We start from the raw sequence: 26,500 nt of genomic DNA, 5'->3' as shown, positions 1-26,500 counted from the left end.
TCAGACATTAACAGACCAGAATGTCTCCCAGAATGATGCTAATCAGGTTTGCAGGCTTATTGGATTCCAAAAATAGGAGTAGTCTCAGCAACATATGACCACTCTTTCAAGCATCTGTTACAGTTGAGCTAAGAAACAATGTCATCTCTTGTTCTGAACCTCTTTGGAAATACCAATGCAGTATTATTTCCCTTACTGCATAACCTATCCATTCATTCCTTTACCCTCAGCTACCATTCCTCCTTCTCTCTATTTATGCCCAAACTTTTCCACCTTTTAAAGAGTTGTAAGGTTTGGCCACTGTGCTAATTCAGATTGCCATTGGTAATACTAGTTTAGCAAGTTCCTCCTGCACAGTCTATTCCCATTCATATAGAGTAGGATTGTATCCCTTACTTTCATTTTAGCTAGCATAGATAACAATAACCAAGAGATTGTGTGTTTAGCTTCTTTCTTTATATTCTTCATCTCCTTATGCATCCACTGAGACAACTTTTTGGGAATTATCTCCATTAACTAATCACAGTACAGAAGCAATTCCATACTGTGGTTGACACTGCCTTCACTCAGTGATCAAAGGTTCATCATCCCACACCCTCTCTTCACTTCCTAAGCCATTTATTTCAGTGAATCAGGGTCTTTCTAGAAAATCTTTTTGACACCAACTGTAAGGAGTTTTAGCCAACTGCAAAAAATAGCAACCTACAAATGTCAAGTACTCCACAAAATTGCCCTCACTTCTAACCCTAATTGCAAATTCAGGAGATCCTAAAATGACCTTCAAGTTTAGTAATTTACTAGCATTCATGGAACTCACAGAAGGCTGTTATACTCATGATTATTGTTCATGCAAGGAAAGAATACGGATTAAAGTCAGCCAAGGGAGGAAGTGCATAGGACAGAGTCTAACAGAAGTAACAAATGAGGAACTTCTGTTGTCCTCTCTCTTTGGAGACATGGACATACCACCCTTCTGGCATCAGTTTTTGATACCACACATGGAGTAATGCCAGCTGGGGATGCTCACCTGAGTCTTTGGTATCCAGAGCTTTAATTGGGACTCAAACACTTACTGCCAGTGTGGCTGACCTGTAATCTTTAATCCTAAAGTAGAGAGAAGCACTTGGGGGCCTTCCATGTAGAAAGTAGGGTCAGAAGGCCGAGTGCAGTGGCTCACACCTGTAATCCCAGCACTTTGGGAGGCCAAGGCGGGCAGATCATGCGGTCAGGAGATCGAGACCACCCTGGCTAACACGGTGAAACCCCGTCTTTACTAAAAATACAAAAAATTAGCCAGGCGTGGTGGTGGGCGCCTGTAGTCCCAACTACTCAGGCAAGCCGAGATCGCACCACTGCACTCCAGCCTGGGCGACAGAGCGAGACTCCATCCCCCCCAACCCCATTAAAAAAAAAAAAAAAAAAAGAAAGTAGGGTCAGAAGGCCAAGAAAGGGAATATGAATATATATCCAATTCACTTAGGAACTTTTATGCAGGTGCAAAAACTTATGTCAAAGTAGTCACAAGATTGTTTAATAGACAGATGAATGAAACTCCATGTTTACTGCTAGACACCAAAGCTTTGTGTGAAATCTTGAATTAATAGGGAGAGAGGAAGGGTAGCCTATACCTGTCTGTTCTTTTCGTGATCCCTTCCCCTCATTCCTGAACTGCAGTCTAACATTGTTAGACTGTCTCTGGTGCCCAAAGTCCATAGGCAACAAAGACATTCCTATTAGGCATGAAATTCCAAGGACCTAGAGATTACTCCCAGAAGCTGAGTGTAAAGACCAGACCTCTCCTCGGTCAAGGTTAAATTCTTTACTACACAATCTTCAACGAGTAAACTGATTGAACCATACACAGATAGGCCAAAAGATTAGGCATCTTTCCCGATATTATGTAACCCTCCAAAAATTTTTAAGATTTTTTTTTTACATCTTAGATTTTAAGCTATTACTTCAAATGTGAAAGAGAAAGACCTCCACCTATTCTGCAAATATATCTGGCCTTATGTTCTGGTTTTTAGGTTCTCACCTATTCTTTTTTGGTGATATATTATAGATAATAGTGAGCACCTCAGCAGCAGATTATATTAACTTTATGTAGTGCTCTTTACAAGCTTATTTTATATTTTGCATGCTGTACGATGTTACCTAGCTATACTTTATGATGATAGTTAGAACTTTAGCTCTCTGGACAAAATAATCTGATTCTCACATAGGTTGTTAGTTCTACTGCCCTGCTCTAACTAAAAATATGAAACCTCTTTCCTGCCTCTTTTTAAACAACTTCAGTACCAATAAATTTATTTATTCATTGTATTTTCCCCAGAAAAGGAGAAGGGATAGGAAAAGAGTCAGCATGTGTGTTTAAAAAAAAATGATTAGAAGATGGGAAAAGAAGTAGACAGTATAGCAACATCAACCTTCAAATAAACATTCCCCAGTGGTGGGGTCACCAAAGCCCAAAGGGGCTCAGTCTCCTGCAGTTCAAGAATGAGGGGTCGGGATTAGGAAAAATAACAGACAGGTACAGGCTACCCTCCTTCCCCATAAATTCAAGATTTCACACAAAGATTTGGTGTCTAGCAGTAAACATAGAGTTTCATTTGTCTGTCTCCTATTAAACAATCTTGTGGCCACTTTGATGTAAGTTTCTTGCACCTGTGTAAAAGTTCCTGAATGCCTTGGATATCAGCATTCATATTCCTTTACTTAGCCTCCTGAGCCCACTTTCTGCACTGAAGGCCCCCAGTTGCTTCTCTCTACTTTTGGATTAAAGATTAAGTAGATTTGGCCAGGTACTGGGGCTCACGTCTGTAATCCCAGCACTTTGGGAGGCCGAGACGGGCCAATCACAAGGTCAGAAGTTCAAGACCAGCCTGGCCAAGATGTCGAAACCCCATCTCTATTAAAAATACAAAAAAATTAGCTGGGCATGGTGGTGAGCACCTGAAATCCCAGCTCCAGCTACTCAGGGTGCTGAGGCAGAGAATTGCTTGAACCCGGGAGGTGGAGGTTGCAGTGAGCCGAGATGGCGCCATTGCGCTCCAGCCTGGGCGACAGAGTGAGACTCTGTCTCAAAAAAAAAAAAAGATTAAGTAGATTTGACCCATCCAAAATACAACAGTGTCTTCAGTGTTTGGCATGAATCACATCAAGAAATGGTCTTGACTCAGGAGGTTGGGAACAAGGAATGGAGGGCTCCTAGTTTCCTCAGGATTTTTGCATAAATCATTTAAGAGTTGTAGAAATAACCCAAGAATTAAATGTGTATGTGTGTGAGTATGTAGGTTTTCTCTTGGGGAGGAAGGGATGGAAAAGAGGGTAGTATACAAGTTTTTAGAATATATTTATTTATTTATTTTTAGAGACAGAATCTCACTGTGTCACCCTGGCTGAAATGCAGTTACACAATCATAGCTCGCTGCAGTCTCAAACTCTTGGGCTTCTTTCCTATCTTTTCTGTCTTTCCCATAATGCATCTTTAAACTACCAAGTTGTATATTGAAATTTTACTTTTTAAAAAATGCAGTGCATGCTTTTTTTTAAGAGAATCTGAATCTGACCATCCATGCCTGTCCTCAATCTTTTTTTTATTATTTTTCCATAAGTTATTGGGGTACAGGTGGTATTTGGTTACATGAGTAAGTTCCTTAGTGGTGATTTGTGAGATCCTGGTGCACCCATCACCCGAGAAGTGTACATTGCACCATATTTGTTGTCTTATCCCTCGCCCCCCACACTCTTTCCCGTAAGTCCCCAAAGTTCATTGTGTCATTCCTATGCCTTTGCGTCCTCATAGCTTAGCTCCTACATGTCAGTGAAAACATACGATGTTTGGTTTTCCATTTCTGAGTTACTTCACTTAGAATAATAGTCTGTAATCTCATCCAGGTCATTGCAAATGCTGTTAATTCATTCCTTTTTATGACTGAGTAGTATACTATGATGTATCATAGTTTATCCACTCATTGATTGATGGGCATTTGATCACGATTTTGCGATTATAGATTATGCTGCTATAAACGTGTGTGCAAGTGTGTTTTTTGAATAATGACTTCTTTTCCTCTGGGTAGATACCTAATAGTGGGATTGCTGGATCAAATGGTAGTTTTACTTTTAGTTCTTTGAGGAATCTCTGCAGTTTTCCATAGCTGTTTCACTAGTTTACATTCCCACCAGCAGTGTAGAAGTGTTCCCTGTTTACCACATCCATGCCAACATCTACTGTTTTTTGATTATTTGATCATGGCCATTCTTGCAGGAGTAAGGTGGTATTGCATTGCAGTTTTGATTTGCATTTCCCTGATCATTAGTGATGTTGAACATTTTTTCATATGTTTGTTGGCCATTTGTATATCTTCTTTTGAGAATTGCCTGTTCATGTCATTAGCCCACTTTTTGATGGGATTGTTTCTTTTTTTTTTCTTACTGATTTGTTTGAGTTCATTGTAGATTCTGGAATTCAGTCCTTTGTCAGATGTGTAGATTGTGAAGATTACAAAACACTGCTGAAAGAAATCATAGACAACACAAACAAATGTAAACACATCCCATGCTCATGGATTAGCAGGATCAAGAATGTGAAAATGACCATACTGCCAAATGCAATTTTCAAATTCAATGCACTTCCCATCAAAATACCACCATCATCCTTCACAGAGTTAGGAAAAACAATTCTAAAATTCATATGGCACCAAAAAAGAGCCCGCATAGCCAAAGCAAGACTAAGCAAAAAGAACAAATCTGGAGGCATCACGTTACCTGATTTCAAACTACACTATAAGGCCACAGTCACCAAAACGGCATGGTACTGGTGTAAAAATAGGCACATAGATCAATGGAACAGAATAGATAACCCAGAAGCAAAATCAAAAACTTACAGCCAACTGATCTTCAACAAAGCAAACAAAAACATAAAGTAGGGAAAGGACACCTTTTTCAACAAATGGTGCTGGGATAATTGGCTGGCCCTATGTAGGAGAATGAAACTTGATCCTCAACTCTCACCTTATACAAAAATCAACTCAAGATGGATTAAGTACTTAAACCTAAGACCTGAAACTATAAGAACTGTAGAAGATAACATTGGAAAAACACTTCTAGACATTGGCTTAGACAAGGGTTCATGACCAAAAACCCAAAAGCAATCGCAATAAAAACAAAGATAAATAGCTGGGACCTAATTAAACTAAGGAGCTTTTGCATGGCAAAAGGAACAGTCAGCAGAGTGTATGTTTTTATAGCACTGTAGTTCCTTAGCTTATGGAGAATACTGTAATATATGTTATACTTACTTCATGGCATATTGCTAAGACAATGTTTTACATATGATTCATTCTTGAGATTGATGGAGGGAAATGCAGATCCAAAATCACAAAACAATTTGATTGCCACCATCTTATATAATTACAAAAGTGCTTCATCTTAATTTTTTTTCTTTCTCTTGCATACAGGAATGCTTTCAATTCATACTGCCAGCTCTACCTCATGCCATTGACCTTTTACGTGATGCCATTGTAAAAGTAAAGGAGGTGCATGATGAACTAGAAGATTTGCCTTCCCCACCACCCCCTCTTTCCCCTCCTCCTACTACCAGCCCCCATAAACAGACAGAAGACAAAGGGGTTCAATGTGAGGAAGAGGAAGAAGAGAAGAAAGACAGTGGTGTTGCTTCAACAGAAGATAGTTCCTCATCACATATAACTGCAGCAGCCATTGCTGCCAAGGTAAGCCTAATGAGAGATACTCAAGAGGCCTAAAGGACCCACAGGTAAATGTACTGGTTTCATCTGTTTTCCATCACATCCCTCCCTACATTTAATACTTCTTCAGTGAACCCTAAAAAAATAACTGGGATGTCCATGACACTTCACTACTATGTTTCCTTCTTGATATAGATTCCTTGAAGGCACTGAAATTTATTCTGAGTTCTGAGGCATTACTGATGAGCTGTTGCCTATTGAAGTAATAGCTACAATGATATACAGTGTGACATTTTAGAACTCTTTGGAGATGTCATTTTTGTGGACATATTAAATATATAATGTTTATATATTCAAAATATCAAAACTTCACAAATTCTTGAAGGAACAGAAAACTGAAGGTAAAAGACCTTAGATGATTCAAGAAATGAGTTGGGAAAGATTAATAAAGATTTTTAAAGGGACAAAGCTTTTCAGCAATTGTTGAATTTTTCTTAACTAATAACTTATTCAAATATTGCTTGACACAAATTACCCTAGTGGCAAAGATAAGAAATGGATATATTTGCATCTTTAATTTAATAAAGTAATAAATATTAGGACAATACCAAAGTATTACAAATTCTCTTTGGACAACTCCACGGGTAAATATACTACCATGAATTACTTGAGTAAATTTAACTGTCTTAAAGTTATAGAACATGGTTTATTCTTCATACCTACTAAAGTCCACCTAGTATGCCTTAATATCTTCAGAAAGTAGTATATCAATTCTGGAGATTATGATTTTTCATTAAGAGCATAAAGATTGAAAATTTAATTGCTATATGAAGTAATTCTCAGAGTTTTATGGATTATCCAGTTATTTTGGCTATGAGCATAGTGAGGTATTTTTTTAACAACATATAGATTAGAATCATCGAGAAATCCTTTTGAAGTATCCATTCAGTGACCCAGTAAGTGCTTACTTAAGGCTAGTAAGTATTTAAGTTTTGTGTGTGTTTTTTTTTTTTTTTTTGAGACGGAGTCTTGCTCTGTTGCCCAGGCTGGAGTGCAGTGGCCGGATCTCAGCTCACTGCAAGCTCCGCCTCCCGGGTTTACGCCATTCTCCTGCCTCAGCCTCCCAAGCAGCTGGGACTACAGGCGCCCGCCACCTCGCCCGGCTAGATTTTTGTATTTTTTAGTAGAGACGGGGTTTCACCGTGTTAGCCAGGATGGTCTCGATCTCCTGACCTAGTGATCCGCCCGTCTCGGCCTCCCAAAGTGCTGGGATTACAGGCTTGAGCCACCGCGCCCGGCCTGTGTGTTTTTTTAATGAAACTAATTGGTGAAATAGGTGCATTTTTAAATCATTATATATTCTTTTTCCTTTACTCTGAATTAAAAGAGTAAGAAGTGCCATAAATTTCAATCTTAGGAGAGAAGCTTATGGCATTTAAAATCTAAGCTGATTCTGTCATTCTACATTTGGAAAATGTTAGCATTTCATTTTTCCATTTGTTTTTACCTTTTTTCCTTTTTAGTCATTTTGTTTGTATAGTTTCATGTTTTCCTGTCACTATATTCATAGTTGTTATGTGTTGTGCATTAGAAGCATCCATTCTACACCAGTCCTGCTGTTGTCATGGCACACGGTGAACAGCCCATCCCTGGTCTCATCAATTATTCCCATCATTCAACAGATGAACGGGTAAGACAAGAGGCTTTTGCATTAATGATTTTCCAAATATGTATTCTGCTTCCTGTCCTTGGAGATAGGCTGTAACATATGGAAGATGTGTTGTTTTATTCTGATGGATTTTCAGCATTGCTTTCTTGTGAAAGTGTAAGTGCCATTGAGTATATCCATCAAGGAATTTAATAGAGTTTCTCCTGTGACTAAAGTATTCTGCTATCATTAAGATTCTGTCATTTGTGACAATGCACTTTTCTCAAATGACTAGCAAGAAATTCATTGCTCAGAAGTTATTTTTGTCTTACCAATTTCATCAGATAGCTTTAAATAAATTGCCTGGCTTAAAATTACCTCTTAAGAGAATCACTTTGAGTCCTAAAATCTAGACAGATTGGTCAAGCAAATAGTTGATTTGTATTAACCTTCCTATTTTTTCTCATGATTTTGCATCTCTTTTTTTTCTTCATTCATTGGGCTCTCATTACAACCATTTGCAGAGTTGAATTTTGATATAAATTCTGTGATTCCTCATCATAAGTAAACTTTTTAGGTGCATATTTGTTTATTCAGTCACTGGCTCAATGATAGCTTGCAAAAAATGCCAGGTTGTAAAAGATTAAACTGAGACATAAAAATCATTAAACACTGATAATTTAGACATTGGATGTAAAAAAAAAAAAAAAAAAACTGATCTAAGTCCCTAATATGGATATAAACTGAGAGGGACAGAGAAGAAAAAGAAATAATAAAGGCTTTAAATACTTAGGAACCAAAACACCCAAAATTTGGAGAGAAGAAAACCAACAACTTAGCATCCATAGTCTCTTAGAAGATACTACCAAATGAAGACTTTTTAAAAATTTTAATTTTGTGGGGTACATAGTAGTGGATATATTTATGGGGCATGTGAGACATTTTGATACAGGTATACAATGGATAATAATCACATCAGGGTAAATGGGTATCCATCACTTCAAGCATTCATCATTTCTTTGTGTTACAAACATTCCAATTGTATTCCCTAATTTATTCTATATTGTACAACAAATTATTGCTGATTGTAATCACCCTGTTGTGCTGTCAGAACTTATCCATTGTATCTAACTATATTTTGAGGTACCCATTAATCATCCCCATTTCCCACTCCCCCTCCCCACCCTCTCCACCCTCTGGTAACCATCATTCTACCATCTTTATCTCCGTGAGTTCAATTGTTTTAAGTTTTAGCTCCCACAAATAAGTGAGAACATGCAAAGTTTGTCTTTCTGTGCCTGGCTTATTTCATTTAACAGTGTCCTACGGTTTCCATGTTGTTGCAAATGACAGGATCTCATTCTTTTTTATAGCTAATCAGTACTTCATTGTATATATGTACCCCGTTTTGTTTATTCATCTGGTGATGGACACTCAGGTTGATAATGCTGCAGTACACATAGAAGTCCAGATATCTCTTCAATATACTGATTTCCTTTCTTTTGGATATATACCTAGTAGAGGCATTGCTGGATCATATGTAGTTCTGTCTTTAGTTTTTTGAAGAACCTCCATACTATTCTGCTTAGTGGCTGTACCAATTTACATTCCCACCAGTAGCGTACAAGTGTTCCCCTTTCTCCGCATCCTCACCAGCATTCATTATTGCCTGTCTTTTGGATAAAAGCCATATTAACTGGGAAGAGATTATATCTCACTATAGTTTTGATTTGCATTTATCTGATGATCAATAATGATGAGCACCTTTTCATGTACTTGTTTACCATTTGTATGTCTTCCTTTGAGAAACATCTATTCAGCTCTTTTACCCATTTTTAAATTGAATTGTTGTATGTTTTTTCCTATGGAGTTGTTTATATAGTCTGGTTACTAATTCCTTCTCAGATGCATAGTTTGCAAATATTTTCTCCCATTTGTTGCGTTCTCTTCACTTTCTTGATTGTTTCCTTTGATATACAGAAGCTTTTTTACTTGATATGATCCCATTTGTTTGTTTTTTCATTGGTTGCCTGTGTTTATGGGGTATTACTGAAGAAACCTTTGCCTAGTCCAATGTCCTGGTGAGTTTCCCAATGTTTTCTTTTAGTAGTTTCATAGTTTCAAGTCATAGATTTAAGTATGTAAGTCTTTAATCCATTTTGATTTGATTTTTATATATGGCAAGGGATAGGTATCTAGTTTTAATCATCTGCATAAGGATATCCAGTTTTCCCCACACCGTTTATTGAAGAGACTGTCCTTTCCCCAATGTATGTTCTTAACCCCTTTGTCAAAATGAGCTCACTGTCCATACATGGATTTGTTTGTAGGTTCTCTATTCTATTCCATTGATCTATGTGTCTGTTTTTAGTTCCATGATGAAAATGCTTTTTCAGCTACTATAGCTCTGTAGTATAATTTTAAGTCAGGTAGCATGATTCCTCTAGTTTTGTTTTTATTTTTGCTCAGGATAGCTTTGGTTGTTCTGGGTCTTTTGTGGTTCTGTATAAATGTTATGATTATTTTTTCTGTTTCCATGAAGGTATTTTGATAGGGATTGCATTGAGTTCATAGATTGCTTTGGGAAGTATGGACATTTTAACAATATTGATTCTTCCAATCCATGAACAAGGAATGTCTTTCCTTTTTGTGTGTGTCCACTTCAGTTTCTTGCAAAAATGTTTTATACTTCATCATAGAAATCTTTTACTTCTTTGGTTAAATTTATTCCTATGTGTTTTCTTTGTAGCTATTATAAATGGGATTACCTTCTTAATTTCTTTTTCATATTGTTCACTGTTGGCATATAGAAATGCTACTAATTGGCCAGGCATGGTGCATCACGCGTGTAATCCCAGCACTTTGGTAGGCCAAGGAGGTTGGATCACCTAAGGTCAAGAGTTCGAGACCAGCCCTTACCAGTAAAAGTAAGCATCTTTGCCATGTTCCAGATCTTAGAGAAAAGGCTTTCAGTTTTTCCACATTCAGTATGATACTAGATGTGGGTCTGTTGCATATAGCTTTTATCATGTTGAGGAATGTTCCTTCCATATCCAGTTTTTTTAGGGTTTTTATCATGAAGCAATTGAATTTCGTCAAATGCTTTTTCAGCATCAAGTGAAATGATCATATGGCTTTTGTCATTCATTCTGCAGATATGATGTATCACATTGATTGATTTGCATATGTTGAACCATCCTGCCATCCCTGGGATGAATCCCACTTGGTCATGATGCATGATGTTTTTAATATGTTGCTGAATTTGGTGTACTAGCATTTTGTTGAGGATTTTTACATCAATGTTAATCAGATATTGGCCTATAGTTTTCTTTTTTTGATGTGTCTTTGTCTGGTTTTAATAGCAGGGTAATACCGACCTTGTAGAATGAGTATAGAAGTATTCCTTCCTTCTCTGTTTTTCAGAATAGTTTGAGTAGGATTGGTATCGGTTCTTCTTTAAATATTTTGTAGACTTCATCGGTGAAACTATTGGTTCTTTTCTTTGCTGGGAGACTTATTATGGCTTCAATCTCATTACTTATTGCTGTATTCAGGTTTTGGATTTCTTCATGGTTCAATCTTGGCAGGTTGTATGCATCTAGGAATTTATCCATTACTTCTAGGTTTTCCAACTTATTGGCATATAGTTGCTCATAGTAGTCTGTAATGATTCTTTGAATTTTTGTGGTATAATTGTGATGTCTCCTTTTTCATCTCTGATTTCATTTATTTGGGTATTCTCTCTTTTCTTCTTTGTCTGGCTGAAGATTTGGCAATTTTGTTTATCTTTCTTAAAAAAAACTTTTCATTTTGTTGATCTTTCGTATTATTTTTTGTTTGTTTTAACTTCATTTGTTGCTACTCTGATCTTTATTTCTTTTCTTGTACTAATTTTAGGCTTGATTTTCTCTAGCTTTTCTAGTTCTTTATCATGTGTCGTTAGGTTGTTTATTTGTAGTTTTTCTACTTTTTTGATGTAGGTGCTTATTAGTATAAACTTTCCTCTTAGTACTGTTTTGCCTATCCCATAGGTTTTGGTGTTTTGTGTTTCCATATTCATTTGCTTCAAGAAAATTTTAATTTGCTTCTTAATGTCTTCAGTGACCCACTGGTCATTCAGGAGCATATTGTTTAATTTCCATATGTTTGTATCATTTCCAAAGTTTTTTTTTTATTGATTACTGGTTTTATTCTGTTGTAGGTTAGATAAGATATATATTATTTCAGAGTTTTGAAATTGTAAAGACTTGTTTTGTGGCGTAACATATCATCTGTCCTTGAGAATGATTCATGTTCTGAGGAGAAGAATGTGTATTCTGCAGCCATTGGATGAAATATTCTATAAGTATCTATTAGATTTATTTGATCTGTAATAGAGATTAAGTCCAGTGTTTTTTTTTTTTTTTTTTAAGACAGAGTCTTGCTTTGTTGCCCAAGCTAGAGTGCAGCAGGGCATTCTTGGCTCACTGCAACCTCTACCTCCAAGGTTCAAGCGATTCTCCTGCCTCAGCCTCCTGAGTAGCTGGGATTACAGGCACACGCCACCATGCCCAGCTAATTTTTGTATATTTAGTAGAGACGGGGTTTCACCATGTTGGCCAGGCTGGTCTCAAACTCCTGGACCTCAAGCAATCCACCTGTCTTGGCCTCCCAAAGTGCTGGAATTATAGTCCTGAGCCACCACACCCAGCCTCAATGTTTCTTTATTAATTTTCTGTTTGGAGAATCTGTTCAATGTTTAAAGTGGGGTGTTGAAATCTCCAGCTATTGGTATATTAGGGTCTGTCTCTCTCTTTAGTTCTAATAATATTTGTTTTATATGTCTGGATGCTCTAGTGTTGGTTGCATATATGTTTACAATTGTCATATCCTCTTGCTGAATTGATCCCTTTGTCATTATAAAATGACCTTCCTTGTCTCTTTTTATAGTGTTTGTCTTAAAATCTATTTTTTCTGATATATGTATAGCTACTGCTACTCTTTGGGTTTCCACTTGCATGGAGTATCTTTTTCCATCCCTTTATTTAGTCTGTGTGTGTTTTTATAAGTGAAGTGTATTTCTTGTAAACAACAGATTGTTAGGTCTTGTTTTCCAATCCATTCAGCCATTCTGTGTCTTTTGATTGGAAAGTTAAGTTAATTTACATTCAGTGTTATTATTGATAAGTAGGGACTTACTACTGCCATTTTATTATTTGTTTTGTTTTTTTCTGGTTCTTTGTGCTCCTCTCTTCCTTCCTTCCTGTCTTTCTTTTTGTGAAAGTGATTTTCTCTGGTGGTATGTTTTAATTTCTTGCTTTTTATTTTTTGTGGAACTATTGTAGATTTTTTGGCTTGAGGTTACCAGGAGCCTTGCAAATACTATCTTATAACCCATTATTTTAAACCAATGACAACTTAACTCTGATTGCTAGGAGTTAAGAGCAAGGAGACAACTGATAAAAACTCTACACTTTAAATTCATCCCCCTACTTTTAAACTTTTTATTTTTTCTATCTATATTTTATAATACTATGTCTCAAAAAGTTGTAGGTTTTTTTGTTGTTGTTGTTGAAACAGGGTCTCACTGTATTGCCCAGGCTGGAGAGTGATGGTATAATCACGGCTAAGTGCAGCCTCGGCCTCTTGGGCTAAATCAATCCTCACATCCCAGTCTCCCAAGTAGCTGGGACTACAGGCATGCAACACCATGACCAACTGATTTTTGTATTTTTTGTAAAGACAGGGTTTCACTATTTTGCCCAGGCTTGTCTCAAACTCCTGGGCTCAAGCAATCCACCCACCTTGCCCTGTCTAGGCGCTAGATCACAGGCATGAGCCACCATGCCTGTAGTTACTATTTTTTAGATCATCTCTTAGTGGTCCTACTCAAGATATGAAATGAGTAATATATACATCATACTTAACAGTGTTATCATATTCTGTATTTGGTGTGTGTATTTACTGTTACCAGAGAGTTTGGGGCCTTCAGATGATTTCTTATTTCTCTTTAATATTCTTTTCTTTCAGATTGAAGAACTCCCTTTAGCATTTCACGTAAAATAGGTCTGCTGTTGATGAAACCCCTCAGCTTTTGTTTATCTGGGAAAGTCTTTATTTCTCCTTCATGTTTGAAGGATATTTTCACGGGATATAATTTTGTAGGATAAAAGGTTTTTTCCTTCAGCAGTTTAAAATTTACCATGCCACTCTCTCCTAGCCTGTAAGGTTTCCACTGAGAAATCTGCTGCCAGATATATTGGAGTTCCTTTATATGTTATCTGTTATTTTTCTCTTGATGCTTTTAGGATCCTTTCTTTATCCTTGATCTTTGGGAGCTTGATTATTAAATGTCTTGAGGTGGTCTTCTTTGGGTTAAATCTGCTTAGTGTTCTATAGCCTTCATGTACTTGAATATTGATGTCTTTCTCTATGTTTTGAAAGATCTTTGTTAATATCTCTTTGAATAACCTTTCTACCCTGCTCTCTCTCTCTCTCTCTCTCTCACACACACACACACACACACACACACACACACACACCCTCTCTCTCTCTCTCTCTACCTTTTCTTTAAGGCCAATAACTCTTATTGCCCTTTGAGGCTATTTTCTAGATCCTATAGGCGTGCTTCATTATTTTTTATTCTTTTTTCTTTTGACTATTCTGACTGTATTTTCAAATAACCTGTCTTCAAGCTTACTAATTTTTTTCTGCTTAATCAGTTATGCTGTTGAAAGACTCTGGTGTATTCTTCAGTTTCTCAATTCAATTTTCAGCTCCAGAATTTCTGCTTGATTGTTTTTAATTATTTCAGTCTCTTTGTTAAATGTATCTGTTATGATTCAGAATTCATTCTCTGTGTTATCTTTCATTTTGTTGAGCTTCCTCAAAACAGCGATTTCTAATCTCTGTCTAAAAGGTCACATATCTCTGTCACTACAGACTTGGTCACTGGTGCCTTCCTTACTTAGTTCATTTAGCAAAGCCATGCTTTTGTGGATGGTTTTCATGCTTGCGGCTGTTCATCGATATCTGAATATTTATTCTAATCTTTGAAGTCTGGGCTTATTTGTACCCATTCTTCTTGGGAAGGCTTTGCAAATACTCAAAGGGAATTAAATGCTGTTATCTAAATCTGGTCACTGAGGCCATGTGTGCATTAGGGGGCACCCCAAGCCTAGTAATGTTGTGACTCTTGCAGAGGTGCTCTGACTCTTATAGAGGTACTGCCGTGGTGGTCTTAAATAAGATCCAGGAGAATTCCCTAGATTACCAGGCAGAGTCTTATTTTTTTCCCTTACTTTCCCCCAAACAAGCCGAGTTTCCCTCTTCGCGCTGAACTGCCTGGAGTTGGGGAAAGGTTAATGCAAGCAGTCTTGTGACCATGACCACTGGTACTATGTTGGGTCACTCCTAAAACCAGTACAGTACTGGGTCTTGCCCAAGGCCTGTGGCAGCTATTTTCTGACTGTTGCTGCTGTTTACTGAAAGACCAAGGGATCTTTAGTCAGCAGGTAAGGAATCCTGCCAAGACCAGGTCTTTTTTTTTTTTTTTTCAGTGTAGCAGGTCCCCTTCTGGCCCGAGGTGGGTTTAGAAATGCTGTCCAAGAGCTAGAGCCTGGGATGGGAGGCTTTAGGAGTCTTCTTGGTGTTTATTTTACCAGGTTGCAAGACAAAGTCCTCTTTACTTTTCCTTCTCCTTTCCTCAAGCAGAAGAAGTCTCTCCCTATGGCCATTATCACGCTAGGCTCATGGCAGCTACTGCTTGGCTGCCACTGATGTTTATTCAAGGCCCAAGGGCTTTTTAGTCAGCACTGGTGAGTCCTGCCAGGCCTGGATCTCTCCGTTCAGGACAGTGAATGCCTTTCTGGCACAAGGCAAGTCTAGACATGCCTCCAGGAGCTAAAGTTAATATTAGTACATCAAAAATTGTTTGAGTGACCCATTTTTCAGTTCTCCCAAGGATTGTACATAACTAATACCATTCTAGATGCATAGGAGATACATTAATTATTAGGGTTTAATTCTTTGGAGGAACTAGTTGAGAATGATTGTAAAACTGTTCTAACTGGATGTTCTCATACAGCGTCAGCAAAGACTTTCCCATTGATTAACTATTAGCTGGTATTTAATAGTCCTTTGTAAATAGTAATTGGTTTTTTGACAGATGTTCAGTTTTGTAAGTAGACTCACATGTTTATGTTTCCTGTGACAAATGACAATTAGCAATGTATCAAAGAGTATAATGTTGTTCTTCAGACTGTGCATCTGTCTATACAGTAGAATGAAAAGGAAGAAATAGGTAACAAAGTCATGAAAAGAAAGGCCTTGATGCTTCTAAAGAAGTTATGTTAACTTTGAATGCTTCTCTAACACTAACTTTATTAATGAGTCCCACTGGTTCTGAATGACCTGGTGTGTTGTCAGTGTGTCAGAAGACCTCTATGTAAGAACAGTCATTTGGAATATCTATATATATTATTTGGCTTACTTTTGCAAGTTTTACCTATGTAAAATTAATATCAAAAGGGAGCACCTTATTACCTATTAAAAAGAAAAATTAGTTTCCCGCAGCTGGTCACAATCTGAGGCATGTGAAGCAATGTGGGATAATGTTAAAATCTTGTAACTTAAAGACAGAAAACTGGGATATAAGCCCTTACGTCACCAGTTAATAATTCGGACAAGTTCCTTAAAATTTAAGCTTCAGTTCTCATCTATAAAATGGAAATAATAATTATCCTGTATCTGACAACAGAGTATTATTTTTAGTACAGCAGATGACATATATGAGGAAATTTTTATAAACTTTATAAATTACGAATTAAATATTTGCAGAATTCTTCCAAGGTACCAAACACTATGCTCAGTGCTCAGAATACAAATACGAACAGGTTGTTCCCCCATAAAAAGTTCAGTCTAGGGCCTGGGTGCAGTGGCTCATGCCTGTAATACCAGCACTTTGGGAGGCTGAGGTGGGCAGATGTCTTGAACCCAGGAGTTTGAGACCAGCCCAGGCAACATGGCAAAACCCCATCTCTACTGAAAAATACAAAAATTAGCCAGACGTTGTGGCACATGCCTGTAGTCCCAGCTACTTGGGAGGCTGAGGTGGAAGAATCACTTGAGTCCAGGAGGTTGAGGTTGCAGTGAGCTGTGATTGTACTACTGCACTTCAGCCTGGGTGACAGAGCGAGACTCTGTCTCAACTGAAGAGTTGCTTTTTAAAAATTACGTCTTTACCTTCCTAACTCAGTTATCTACTTCTAGTAATCAAAAAGTGAAACCTGGTCAAGGTACTGACTGTTCAGTAATTACTAATGAGCTCATTGCTACTTATTGCAAAATTAATCAGTTTGCTATTTCAGGAGATAGAGACTTGAGAAATGCCTCTTGTAATTGACATTTGTTTGTTGTCTCTCCAGCAGTCATTTTCCATTCCCTCTTCCTAGCACTGTACCACATTTCCCAGTCATGTAGTTTGGGTGGAATTGACTAAACGTCCAGGGTAAGTTGGCTTAATACTGTATAATCAGGCCGGGCGCGGTGGCTCACGCCTGTAATCCCAGCACTTTGGGAGGCCGAGGCGGGCGGATCACGAGGTCAGGAGATCGAGACCATCCTGGCTAACACGGTGAAACCCCGTCTCTACTAAAAATGCAAAAAATTAGCCAGGCGAGGCGGCGGGCGCCTGTAGTCCCAGCTACTCGGGAGGCTGAGGCAGGAGAATGGCGTGAACCCGGGAGGCGGAGCTTGCAGTGAGCCGAGATCGGGCCATTGCACTCCAGCCTGGGCGACTAAGCGAGACTCTGTCTCAAAAGAAAAAAAAAAAAAAAAAAAAAATACTGTATAATCAACATATCCATTTCACCTAGCCACAATCATTAGTTCAAGGATCATGTAATTCAAAGCAGTCAGAGCCAGTGGATTTCATCTCTTAGATTTTAATTAAACTACTGGGGGACACAGATTCTCTCTTTCCTGCTGAACATGAATGAGGAAATATACAACCCCAAGAATTACATCTTGGGAACGTGAATGGAATGCCTCCCATGATGGAACTGGCAATAAGAAACAATCCTGAGAACCGGAAGTTTAAAAGAGATACTGGGTCCCAGTAATGTTTTGTGAACCACTCATTCAAGCCTTTCTTGAACTATACAGACTGCTTCACTTCTTGGTTACATGAGCCAATAAACTAATAGAGATTACTGTTGTCCACAACTAAAAAGCATCTTAACTATTATAATATAGCTCAATATGTACTGTATCATCAAAGAAATAAGACATCTTCCTAATAAAGACTAAAATGTATCAAATAGGAATCCCTGAAGTTTCATATTTGGGTAAAAAACCTGATTCAAGAGGATAGAGGGTTGGAAAATGTGACTTAAAGTTGGAAGAGAATGAAAATAAATCGTGCTCTTCTGTATTTATAAAATAAATGAAGATATTTTCAGAGAGACTGTATCCAAATCTGAAGGTGACAACTTATGCTTTGCAGCCTCAAGGCAACTGATAGGTTCAAAACTCAAAGTAATAATATTAACAACAGGCAAAAAAAGAATTTAAGACAAAGAGGGAAGATACCCTTGGAGGTTTGTAATAGGAAATCTCATGTCACTGACAGAAATTAAATCTTCTGGAGAAATCCAAAACAATAATGATGCTCCCTAAGCTGTATTGTATGAAAGAATTTCTACTGATTGCCCTGGGAAGAAAAAGAGTTGATGATTTCCTCTTGGTAAATGATACAGAAAAAACAATATTTTTATCCATATCACTTATATATATATGTGTGTGTGTGAATATGTATGTGTGTATGTATATATATGTATATGTGTGTTTTATATATATATAAAACAAACATGCTATATGTTATGTTTATTAAACATATACATATAGATGTGTATACCATCACATGGTGGCGGGCACCTGTAATCCCAGCTACTTGGGAAGCTGAGGCAGGAGGATCACATAATGTGTATATGTATACATGTGTTTATGTATGCATATACATGCATATTAAAACTGTATATATACAGTTTTGTTGTTTCTTTTTATCCATGAGGATTTTGATATATTAAAATAATTATTAATTGAATAGCAATCATTCTTCTAAGCATTTTATATATATCAACTCTTTACATAAATCCTCATTTTGCTTGTAAGAAATCTGAAGCTCATAGTAGTTAAGAACATGGAACTACTTAGTGGCTGAACTGGTATTCAAGTCTAGGCAGTCTGATTCTAAGATGGGAATTCTTGACCACTCTGCTATAGCACCTTTCACAAAAGAAAAAGTAAAAGAAGACATTTTGGGAGGTGACAAACTAATTACAAACTCTCCTCAAAAATGAGAATTGGGGTCCAGGTGTGGTGGCTTACGGCTGTAATCCCAGCACTTCGGAAGGCTGAGGGGGTGGATCACCTGAGGTCAGGAGTTTTAGACCAGCCTAGCCAACATAGTGAAATCTCGTCTCTACTAAAAGTACCAAAATTAACCAGGCGTGGTGGTGGGTACCTGTAATCCCAGATACTCGGGAGGCTGAGGCAGGAGAATCACTTAAACCCCGGAGGCAGAGGTTACAGTGAGCAGAGATTGTGCCATTGCACTCTAGCCTGGGTGACGAGAAACTCCATCTCAAAAAAAAAAGAAAGGGAGGAAGGGAAGGAAGGGGAGGAAGAAGGGAGGGAGGGAGGGAGGGAGGGAGGGAGGAAGGAAGGAAGGAAGGAAGGAAGGAAGGAAGGAAGGAAGGAAGGAAAGAAGGAAGGAATGGAATTTTCGTACCATGGTTTGAAATGCTTAAGTGATAAGGTGCACTGCCCAATCTAAGAATTGTAAACAATAGAATTTGTTTACTCTGGAAGTTTACTGATCCAAGCAAAAGAGCTTTAAGCTATAAGCATCTGTGGAGTAAGAAAAATATATAGATAAATTAATATAATGAAATACTTTGGAGAATACAGTATGATACATGTTAAAAGATAGTTTTATAAGGGTTGGGTTATAACATTTAGAAATATAAAATAAATATGTGCCAAAGATTTTATTCAACTTATTAATTAATGGGAGAACTACTAAGCTGTTATAACAATTCAAACAAGAATGGAAAGGATACAGACATATGTCAACAGTCATGAAGGCTGGAATGAATTTATAAATAGAAAAGTTGTGCGAGATATACAGGCCAATGATTAGTTGCTCTTGATCAGGACTAAACTTATTTGCATTTCTATGGGCAAGAATCATTACTTACATTATTATTAGTTTTCTTCAACTTGCAAAGTTGTAAAATCGTGTAAAACAATGAAAAGTGCAGATAACTCAGAAGGATATACAAGTCAGGGCATTCTAGTAATCTTCGTAATCTCGAAGATAATTTTTTTTTCAAGACAGGATGTTGCTGTCACCCATGTTGGAGTGCAATGGCACAATCACAGCTTACTGCAGCCTCTACCTACCAGGCTCAAGCAATTATTCTTGTTCAGCTGCCCAAGTAGCTGGGAACTACAGGCACACAGCACCATGCCCACCTAATTTTTGTATTTTTTGTAAAGACAGGGTTTCATCATGTTGCCCAGGCTAGTCTCAAACTCCTGGGTTCAAGCAAGTCCGCCCTCCTCCACCTCCCAAAGTGTTAGCATTCCAGGCATGAGCCAGAGTCTGGCCTCAAAGATAATTTTTATTTACCACAAAAAAATGTATTTGATCTCATTAGGTTTGGGATGATTCATTATATAACTGGAGCAATTTTTTTTTTTTTTTTTTTTTTTTTTTGAGACTGAGTCTCGCTCTGTCGCCAGGCTGGAGTGCAGTGGCACGATCTCAGCTCACTGCAACCGCCGCCTCCTGGGTTCAAGCAATTCCCCTGCCTCAGCCTCCAAGTACTGGGATTACAGGTGTGTGCCACCACACCCAGCTAATTTTTGTATTTTTAGTACAGACAGGGTTTCACCATGTTGGCCAGCATGGTCTCTATCTCTTGACCTCGTGATCCGGCTGCTTTGGCCTCCCAAAGTGCTGGATTACAGGCATGAGCCACCACGCCTGGCTGCAACATTATTAATTAACCAGATATCCTCCTTAAGTTTGTTTTACGAAGACCACAAAATTATTTTTTGTCTGGAAATTTTTTTAGGGAATCTCAGATTCTATTAGGTTGTTACAAAAGTAATTGCGGGTTTTGCCATCACTTAATACTTTTAAAGGTCTCTATTTTTGCCAACCCAAGATTACTAAACGATGCCCAAGAAACTTCACCATCATCATCATTTTGGTAAGTTCCTCCTTCTCGAGGTCACCAAAATTGTATTCCCACATGTAAGTGATCTTCCTTACCACATAAAAGGCTGAAACCTTCTGCTCCAGGTACTAGGTTCGTTTTTCTGGGAGGGCTTTGTAAGCATTGGCTTCAGGAGTACAGCCAATATTTTTTTCTTCAAAGTGGTAGTGATATTTTATTAGATGAACATCATTCTCAAATATACCTCCAGGTAAGGCCTTGGTTGCACAATCAGTTTGTACGATTATATCCTGTTTAACAGGAATACATTCTTATTCGGAATGCAAATAACTATACTGTCAAGAAAATTTAGGAAATTACTAAGAGTTTCTGAATTCTGAGGAAGTCAGAATCAAATATTATTTTGAAATGTTTCATATTTGTTTAAGAAATGAGAGTCGGCCGGGCGCGGTGGCTCACGCCTGTAATCCCCGCACTTTGGGAGGCCGAGGCGGGCGGATCACAAGGTCAGGAGATCGAGACCATCCTGGCTAACACGGTGAAACCCCGCTTCTACTAAAAATGCAAAAAAATTAGCCGGGCGAGGCGGCGGGCGCCTGTAGTCCCAGCTACTCCGGAGGCTGAGGCAGGAGAATGGCGTGAACCCGGGAGGCGGAGCTTGCAGTGAGCCGAGATCGCGCCATTGCACTCCAGCCTGGGCGACTAAGCCAGACTCTGTCTCAAAAAAAAAAAAAAAAGAAAAAAGAAATGAGAGTCTACTAAATTGTGTGGGTTACATATAGCTTAAAAAGAAAAAGAGCTTCCTCATATATCCAGAAAACAGAACATTTAAAAAAACCAATGTCAATAATATTCCAAACAAATAGGAAAAGAAATTTCCTTCTGTATTCCTTTTTCCATTCTGTGTTGATTCAGTCCTATGATAACTAATTATTGTTCAAATAAGCCTTGACTTAGCAGTCTGCTTTCATGAAACTTTCCATTTCTGGCCTGAAAGACTTTTAGAAATTCTAACTCAGTCCAATGTTTAGGTCTAAAAGTTGTCTAAGCAGAAGTCTACTCATCATGAGTCTATTCTTTCAACTATTAGTACTTTGAAATATTGGGTACAATTCTTTCCATGAGGCTTTTGAAACTATCTCTGTTGAATACACAGACTCTGGCCTGTAGCTTAATAAGCATCATCTTCAGGTAAGCATCAAAATTTGTTCATAGATGACAGACTATTATTAATTGTAACCAATAATATCAAAATGCAAGAGGTTAAAATTCTCTCCACTGGGGAATAACTATTTCAAAAGAGTTTTGATCAGTATCCCCTTAAAGTAAAAACATTATAGACAAAACTCTTGCAAATATGGTCAAATGATTTTTGACCAGGGTACCAAGGCCATTCAGTGGGGAAGACAGTCTTTTCAAAAAATGGTCCCGGGAAAACTGGATATTCACTTGCAAAAGAATTAACTTGGACTTTTATCTAATGCCATATACAAAAATTAATTCAAAATGGATCAGAGACCTAAAGCTAAGACCCACAATACAACTCTTGGAAGAAAATATGAGTCAAAACTTTATGACATTGGACTTGGCAATGATTTCTTGGACATGACACCAAAGGCACTGGCAACAACAGCAAAAAGTACACAAATTAGACTGCATGGAAATTTAAAATCTTTGCACATCCAAAGATTCTATGAACAGAGAAAAAGGCAGCCTACAGAATGGGAGAAAATATTTGCAAATTATATACCTGGCAAGGGATTAATATCCAGAATAAACAGAGAACTCCTAAAACTCAACAGAAAACCAACCTGATTCAAAAATGAGCGAGGGTATCGTTGTAGAAAAAACAAACAGGTTCTTGTCACAAGACCAGAATAATTTAGGCACGTGGACACATTGTAGGGTGAGTAGGGCAGGATTTATTGGGTGAAAAGGAAAAAGGGAAATGGGAACACCTGGCAAAGCCAGAGAGTGTCCTACTAGCAGGTTTCCCGCCCCACAGATTTAATTGCAGGCCACCCCACACGCAAGTTGAAGACCCTAGGCTCCTCCCCTCTACGCAAATGGTGCGAGCTTCCAAACTTCCCGTAGCTCCACCCCATCCTCCCAGTGCGCAGGCCAATCAGAGATTCTCCAGGGATCCCCCGCCTTATCTGCCTACTGCATCTATCATTCCCCCACTGAAGACGTACATTTAACTGCCGCTAAAATAAGGATAAGGATGAAGACCAGTCTTAACTGCTCCCTGCTGGTAAGGGGCAATGTTTTGGTAAACAGCAGTCAGATCTCCCTCAGAGGCATATCTAAGGGTCCCCAGTAAAAGGGACCATCGGCCGAGCCTCCAGTTGCATGACTGTTTGGAGGTTGATGGCCTGAAGGTGACAAGAGACAAACCAGGTTATTGGAAAACTTGTATCAAAATGAAACAAGGAGCAGGTGAGGAGAGCTCAAAAATCTCGTGTCCTTTGACCAGTCTCTACAGGGAGAGAGGGACCAAAAGCTTGACTGGTAAGAAAAACTTTTACCCTTTTGCTAGCATGCCAGGCTTTTGGGTTCCTGTCCCCTGAGCTCAATCCTAAGCCAATCAGTTTAAGGTTTGGGAAATTAACTCTTCTCAGTTTGGAAGATGTATCCAGTGGGAGTGTCCCATAGTATAGAGACACAGTTACCTATCTGGGAAGAGAGGACAGAGGAGGAAAAAGAAAAAAAAAAAAAAAAGGTGTTTTGTTGTTTTTTTTCAGAGGAGTCCCAGTGGTTCAGGATGCAAGTGAAAGGGATACAGACTGAAGATGAATGACTACTCATCTAGAAAGAGGGGAGCAGGTGTCCCTAGTTCCTTTTTCTTCCTAGCATATACCCAGGATGTGTGAGGGAGGGAAAGTGAGGTGTTCCTCTTTCTTTCTGCCACCCTTGTATCCCAGTGACTGCAACAGGGTGCCACCCATAGGTTTTAAACTGGCTTTCACCCATGTTAACAGGGGAGCCTAAAGGGTGGGAGTATCTGCTGTTAACCATGTACACCCTATCTCCCCTGCTGTCAGTAGCCTTGAATTCCCTAGACCTCATTTATGTGACAGATACTAGCATGACCTTTATCCATGAAACAAGAAGCTTGGCTTAACTGGCAGGAATCAGTCATTTACCTGCACTGTGCCTTTTAACTTCCATTCCCGTCGACCTCTGGATCCCTCGGATCTAGTGTTCTTTCCTAGGGCTTTGACCCATAGCTTGGAGTTGAGTTTGAGACAAAAATGTGTCTCAGGGTGGGGAGGGTTTGCATGGACTCCTTATCATAAGCTGAATGCTAAGGTGAAGCTGTGGAATTGAGTCCTCCTCCAACAAGGGAGAGAAAAGAATGTCTCATGACACGCCCAAATAACTGGTGGCTATATTTATGCTTCCTAGGATTTGGGTGCATGGTGCTTGGCTTTGGTTATCTCCCTTGGTCTTACTTTCCCAAAAAGGAAACCTCCAGGTGATGGGCATCCTATTTATTCCAATCACCTGGCAGGATTTGCAGGATAATTGCTCAGAACTAGAATATCGATCCAGATTTCTGTATTACCCATCCCTTTGTTCCTTCTGAGCTACAGCTGGAGATTGCTGGAACATGCAGGGTTAGTCTAAAATGTAGGTTAAAACTTAAAAACAACTAGGAGTTTAGAATGCAGTGACAAGTGTATAAATTGTGAAACATAATTTCTCTCTCTCCAGTTCATATTTTTGTTAAAAAAAAAAAATCATGATAGGACTGAGTTGTTTGCAAAATAGTCTTATATATGGCCTGATTATTTGCATAAAGTATAGCAAGAATAACTATTTCTTAATAGGCCTTTTAGACTGGCTTTGATGGAACTCTGTTCCACAAGGAATCTCAGATATGACCTTTTAAAGCAAAGCCCATGGGTTTTGTATCCTCAAATACCTGTGAGTTGGGTGATCCTCTCCTCTTAAGGTCCGAGGATAAACTTGGAGATCCTGGGCCTGTTAGAAAGAGACATTCTTTACTGACCACAGGTCAGGAACCCTGTACAGGGACTGGGTAGACAAGGGTATGAGGCCAGTTTTCTCACTTGGCTTTTATCAGCTCTGCAAGTCAAGTTTGATTCCTGAAAGGGAAACACACCCTTTCAGTCAAAGCCTTGGTAAAACAACTAGTTTATCCAATTGCAAAAGAAAATGGGCTTTTAGTGCACTGATCCAAACAACTGTATTGCCTTAAGTTAGGAATACTCATACTTTCCAAATTCTAGAGGAACAAGGCAGAGAGAAACAAACATTCTCCAAATTTTGTTCACAGTATTCCTTACTTGATTAAGGACTGTAAATAGTTCAAAATCAGTTTCCATGAATCTGAAAAATAAAACAAGGATCAGCAATGTTCCAAAAAACTCAAAAAGATTGCTTCAGTTTTCTGCATTTAGTCCATTTAGTTAATTCTTTTTGTTGTTGTTTGTTTTGAGACAGTTTTGCTCTTGTCACCCAAGCTGGAGTGCAATGACATGATCTCAACTCACTGCAACCTCCACCTCCCAAGTTCAAGCGATTGTCCTGCCTCAGCCTCCCAAGTACCTGAGATTACAGGCGCCTGCCACCACACCCGGCTAATTTTTGTATTTTTAGTAGAGACAGGGTTTCACCAGGTTGGTCAGGCTGGTCTCAAACTCCTTACCTCAGGTGATCCACGCGCCCCCGCCTCCCAAAGTGCTGGGATTACAGGCATGAACCACTGCACGTGGCCCCATTTAGTTAACTCTTGTGTTGCTTAATATTCATGAACATTTTATTTCTTTTTGAGTCCTGTACATTTTTCCTTTGTTCCAATGTCACAATCTCCAAAGTTATTAGAAACCTGCATTTGAGAGCACCTGTTAAGTCCTATAGGTGATAATAAACCATCTTTGGAAAAGGATCAAAACAAGACAAAAATTTTCTGAATAACAAAATGTCCAGGGTAGTTACAGTTAGAATCACCATTGACAAAGGAGTTTGGTTATCCCTGTGGTTTATAATAACTTGACATAACAACCTTAATTATGATTGATAGCATATTCTTTAGACATTAGAATTTTGGAAATTTCATACAATTTTGGGACATATATTAGTATTATTCCCCAAAATATAACCTTAAAGAAGATGAAACACCATTTAGCAATCCCATGTAACTAAATATGCCAAATAATCCTGCTTGCTTCTTTTCTGGATGCCCCAGGGGACCTCTGTAGCATTCAAAAAGCCAGATATCAGGAAAAACAATTTTGAAACTGAAGTTTGATTTTGGGAAGCCTATTGAATATATCAGAGGATTAAAACAACTGCTGTTATGAAATAGAATTCCAGATTACCATAAATTATTTATTTTGCCAAAATGATGACTCAGATACTTTAAAAAAGCAAAAACCTATTATAACCCTTTACAAATTTTGCAAAAGAGCAGATTAGTGCCTTAAGAGTATCTTGTTGTGCTTTTATTTCAATTCACTGAAAAACCATATAATGCCTTTTTTAATTAAGTCAATATGTTTACACATGGAATATTTTTCAAGATTAATTTTTACAGTCCTTCTACCACTTGTTTGAACTTTGAGCTTTGGTTTATCTAATTCAAAACAACCCTTTAACCCTAGGCAAGAATTTACATTTTTATGCCTTTTTATAATCTTTTACTAAAAACACATTTTATTAGTTTTACATACCTCACATGTAAATTTATTTCCAGTAGTTTGAGTTATATGTTATAATGGTAAATTCATTGCAATTTTTTACTTTAATGTAAAACCTGGTAAGTTGTTTTCATTATGTGCTAGGTGCTGCCAAGGTTTAACTCCTTCCAGCATAATTAAAGATATGGTTACTTCTACATGTCCCCAGCCTTACCAATTATGGAGCAGGCAAGTCAAATAGTTCTTAAAACC

The 26,500-nt window shown here is 38.2% G+C and overlaps 1 protein-coding gene across 20 annotated transcripts in view; it reads left to right on the top strand.

The window, feature by feature from the left end:
• Positions 1-26,500, top strand: part of GPHN (gephyrin) — a 736,147-nt gene that overhangs the window by 458,413 nt on the left and 251,234 nt on the right. For 11 of the 20 annotated variants that reach the window (XM_050797033.1, XM_050797030.1, XM_050797026.1 and 8 more), the window contains one exon: positions 5,460-5,732. In XM_050797033.1, the coding sequence (XP_050652990.1) occupies positions 5,460-5,732 (273 nt within the window). Of the gene's footprint in view, positions 1-5,459; positions 5,733-7,299; positions 7,399-26,500 lie in introns of all 20 variants that reach the window. The other 9 variants (XM_050797027.1, XM_050797014.1, XM_050797023.1 and 6 more) reach the window with 1 other exon arrangement.

Source organism: Macaca thibetana, chromosome 7, assembly GCF_024542745.1.
Source record: "Macaca thibetana thibetana isolate TM-01 chromosome 7, ASM2454274v1, whole genome shotgun sequence".
NCBI classification, from domain to species: Eukaryota; Metazoa; Chordata; class Mammalia; order Primates; family Cercopithecidae; genus Macaca; species Macaca thibetana.
The sequence above is the reverse complement of the archived record's forward strand: the minus strand, read 5'-3'. Positions and strand labels throughout refer to the sequence as shown.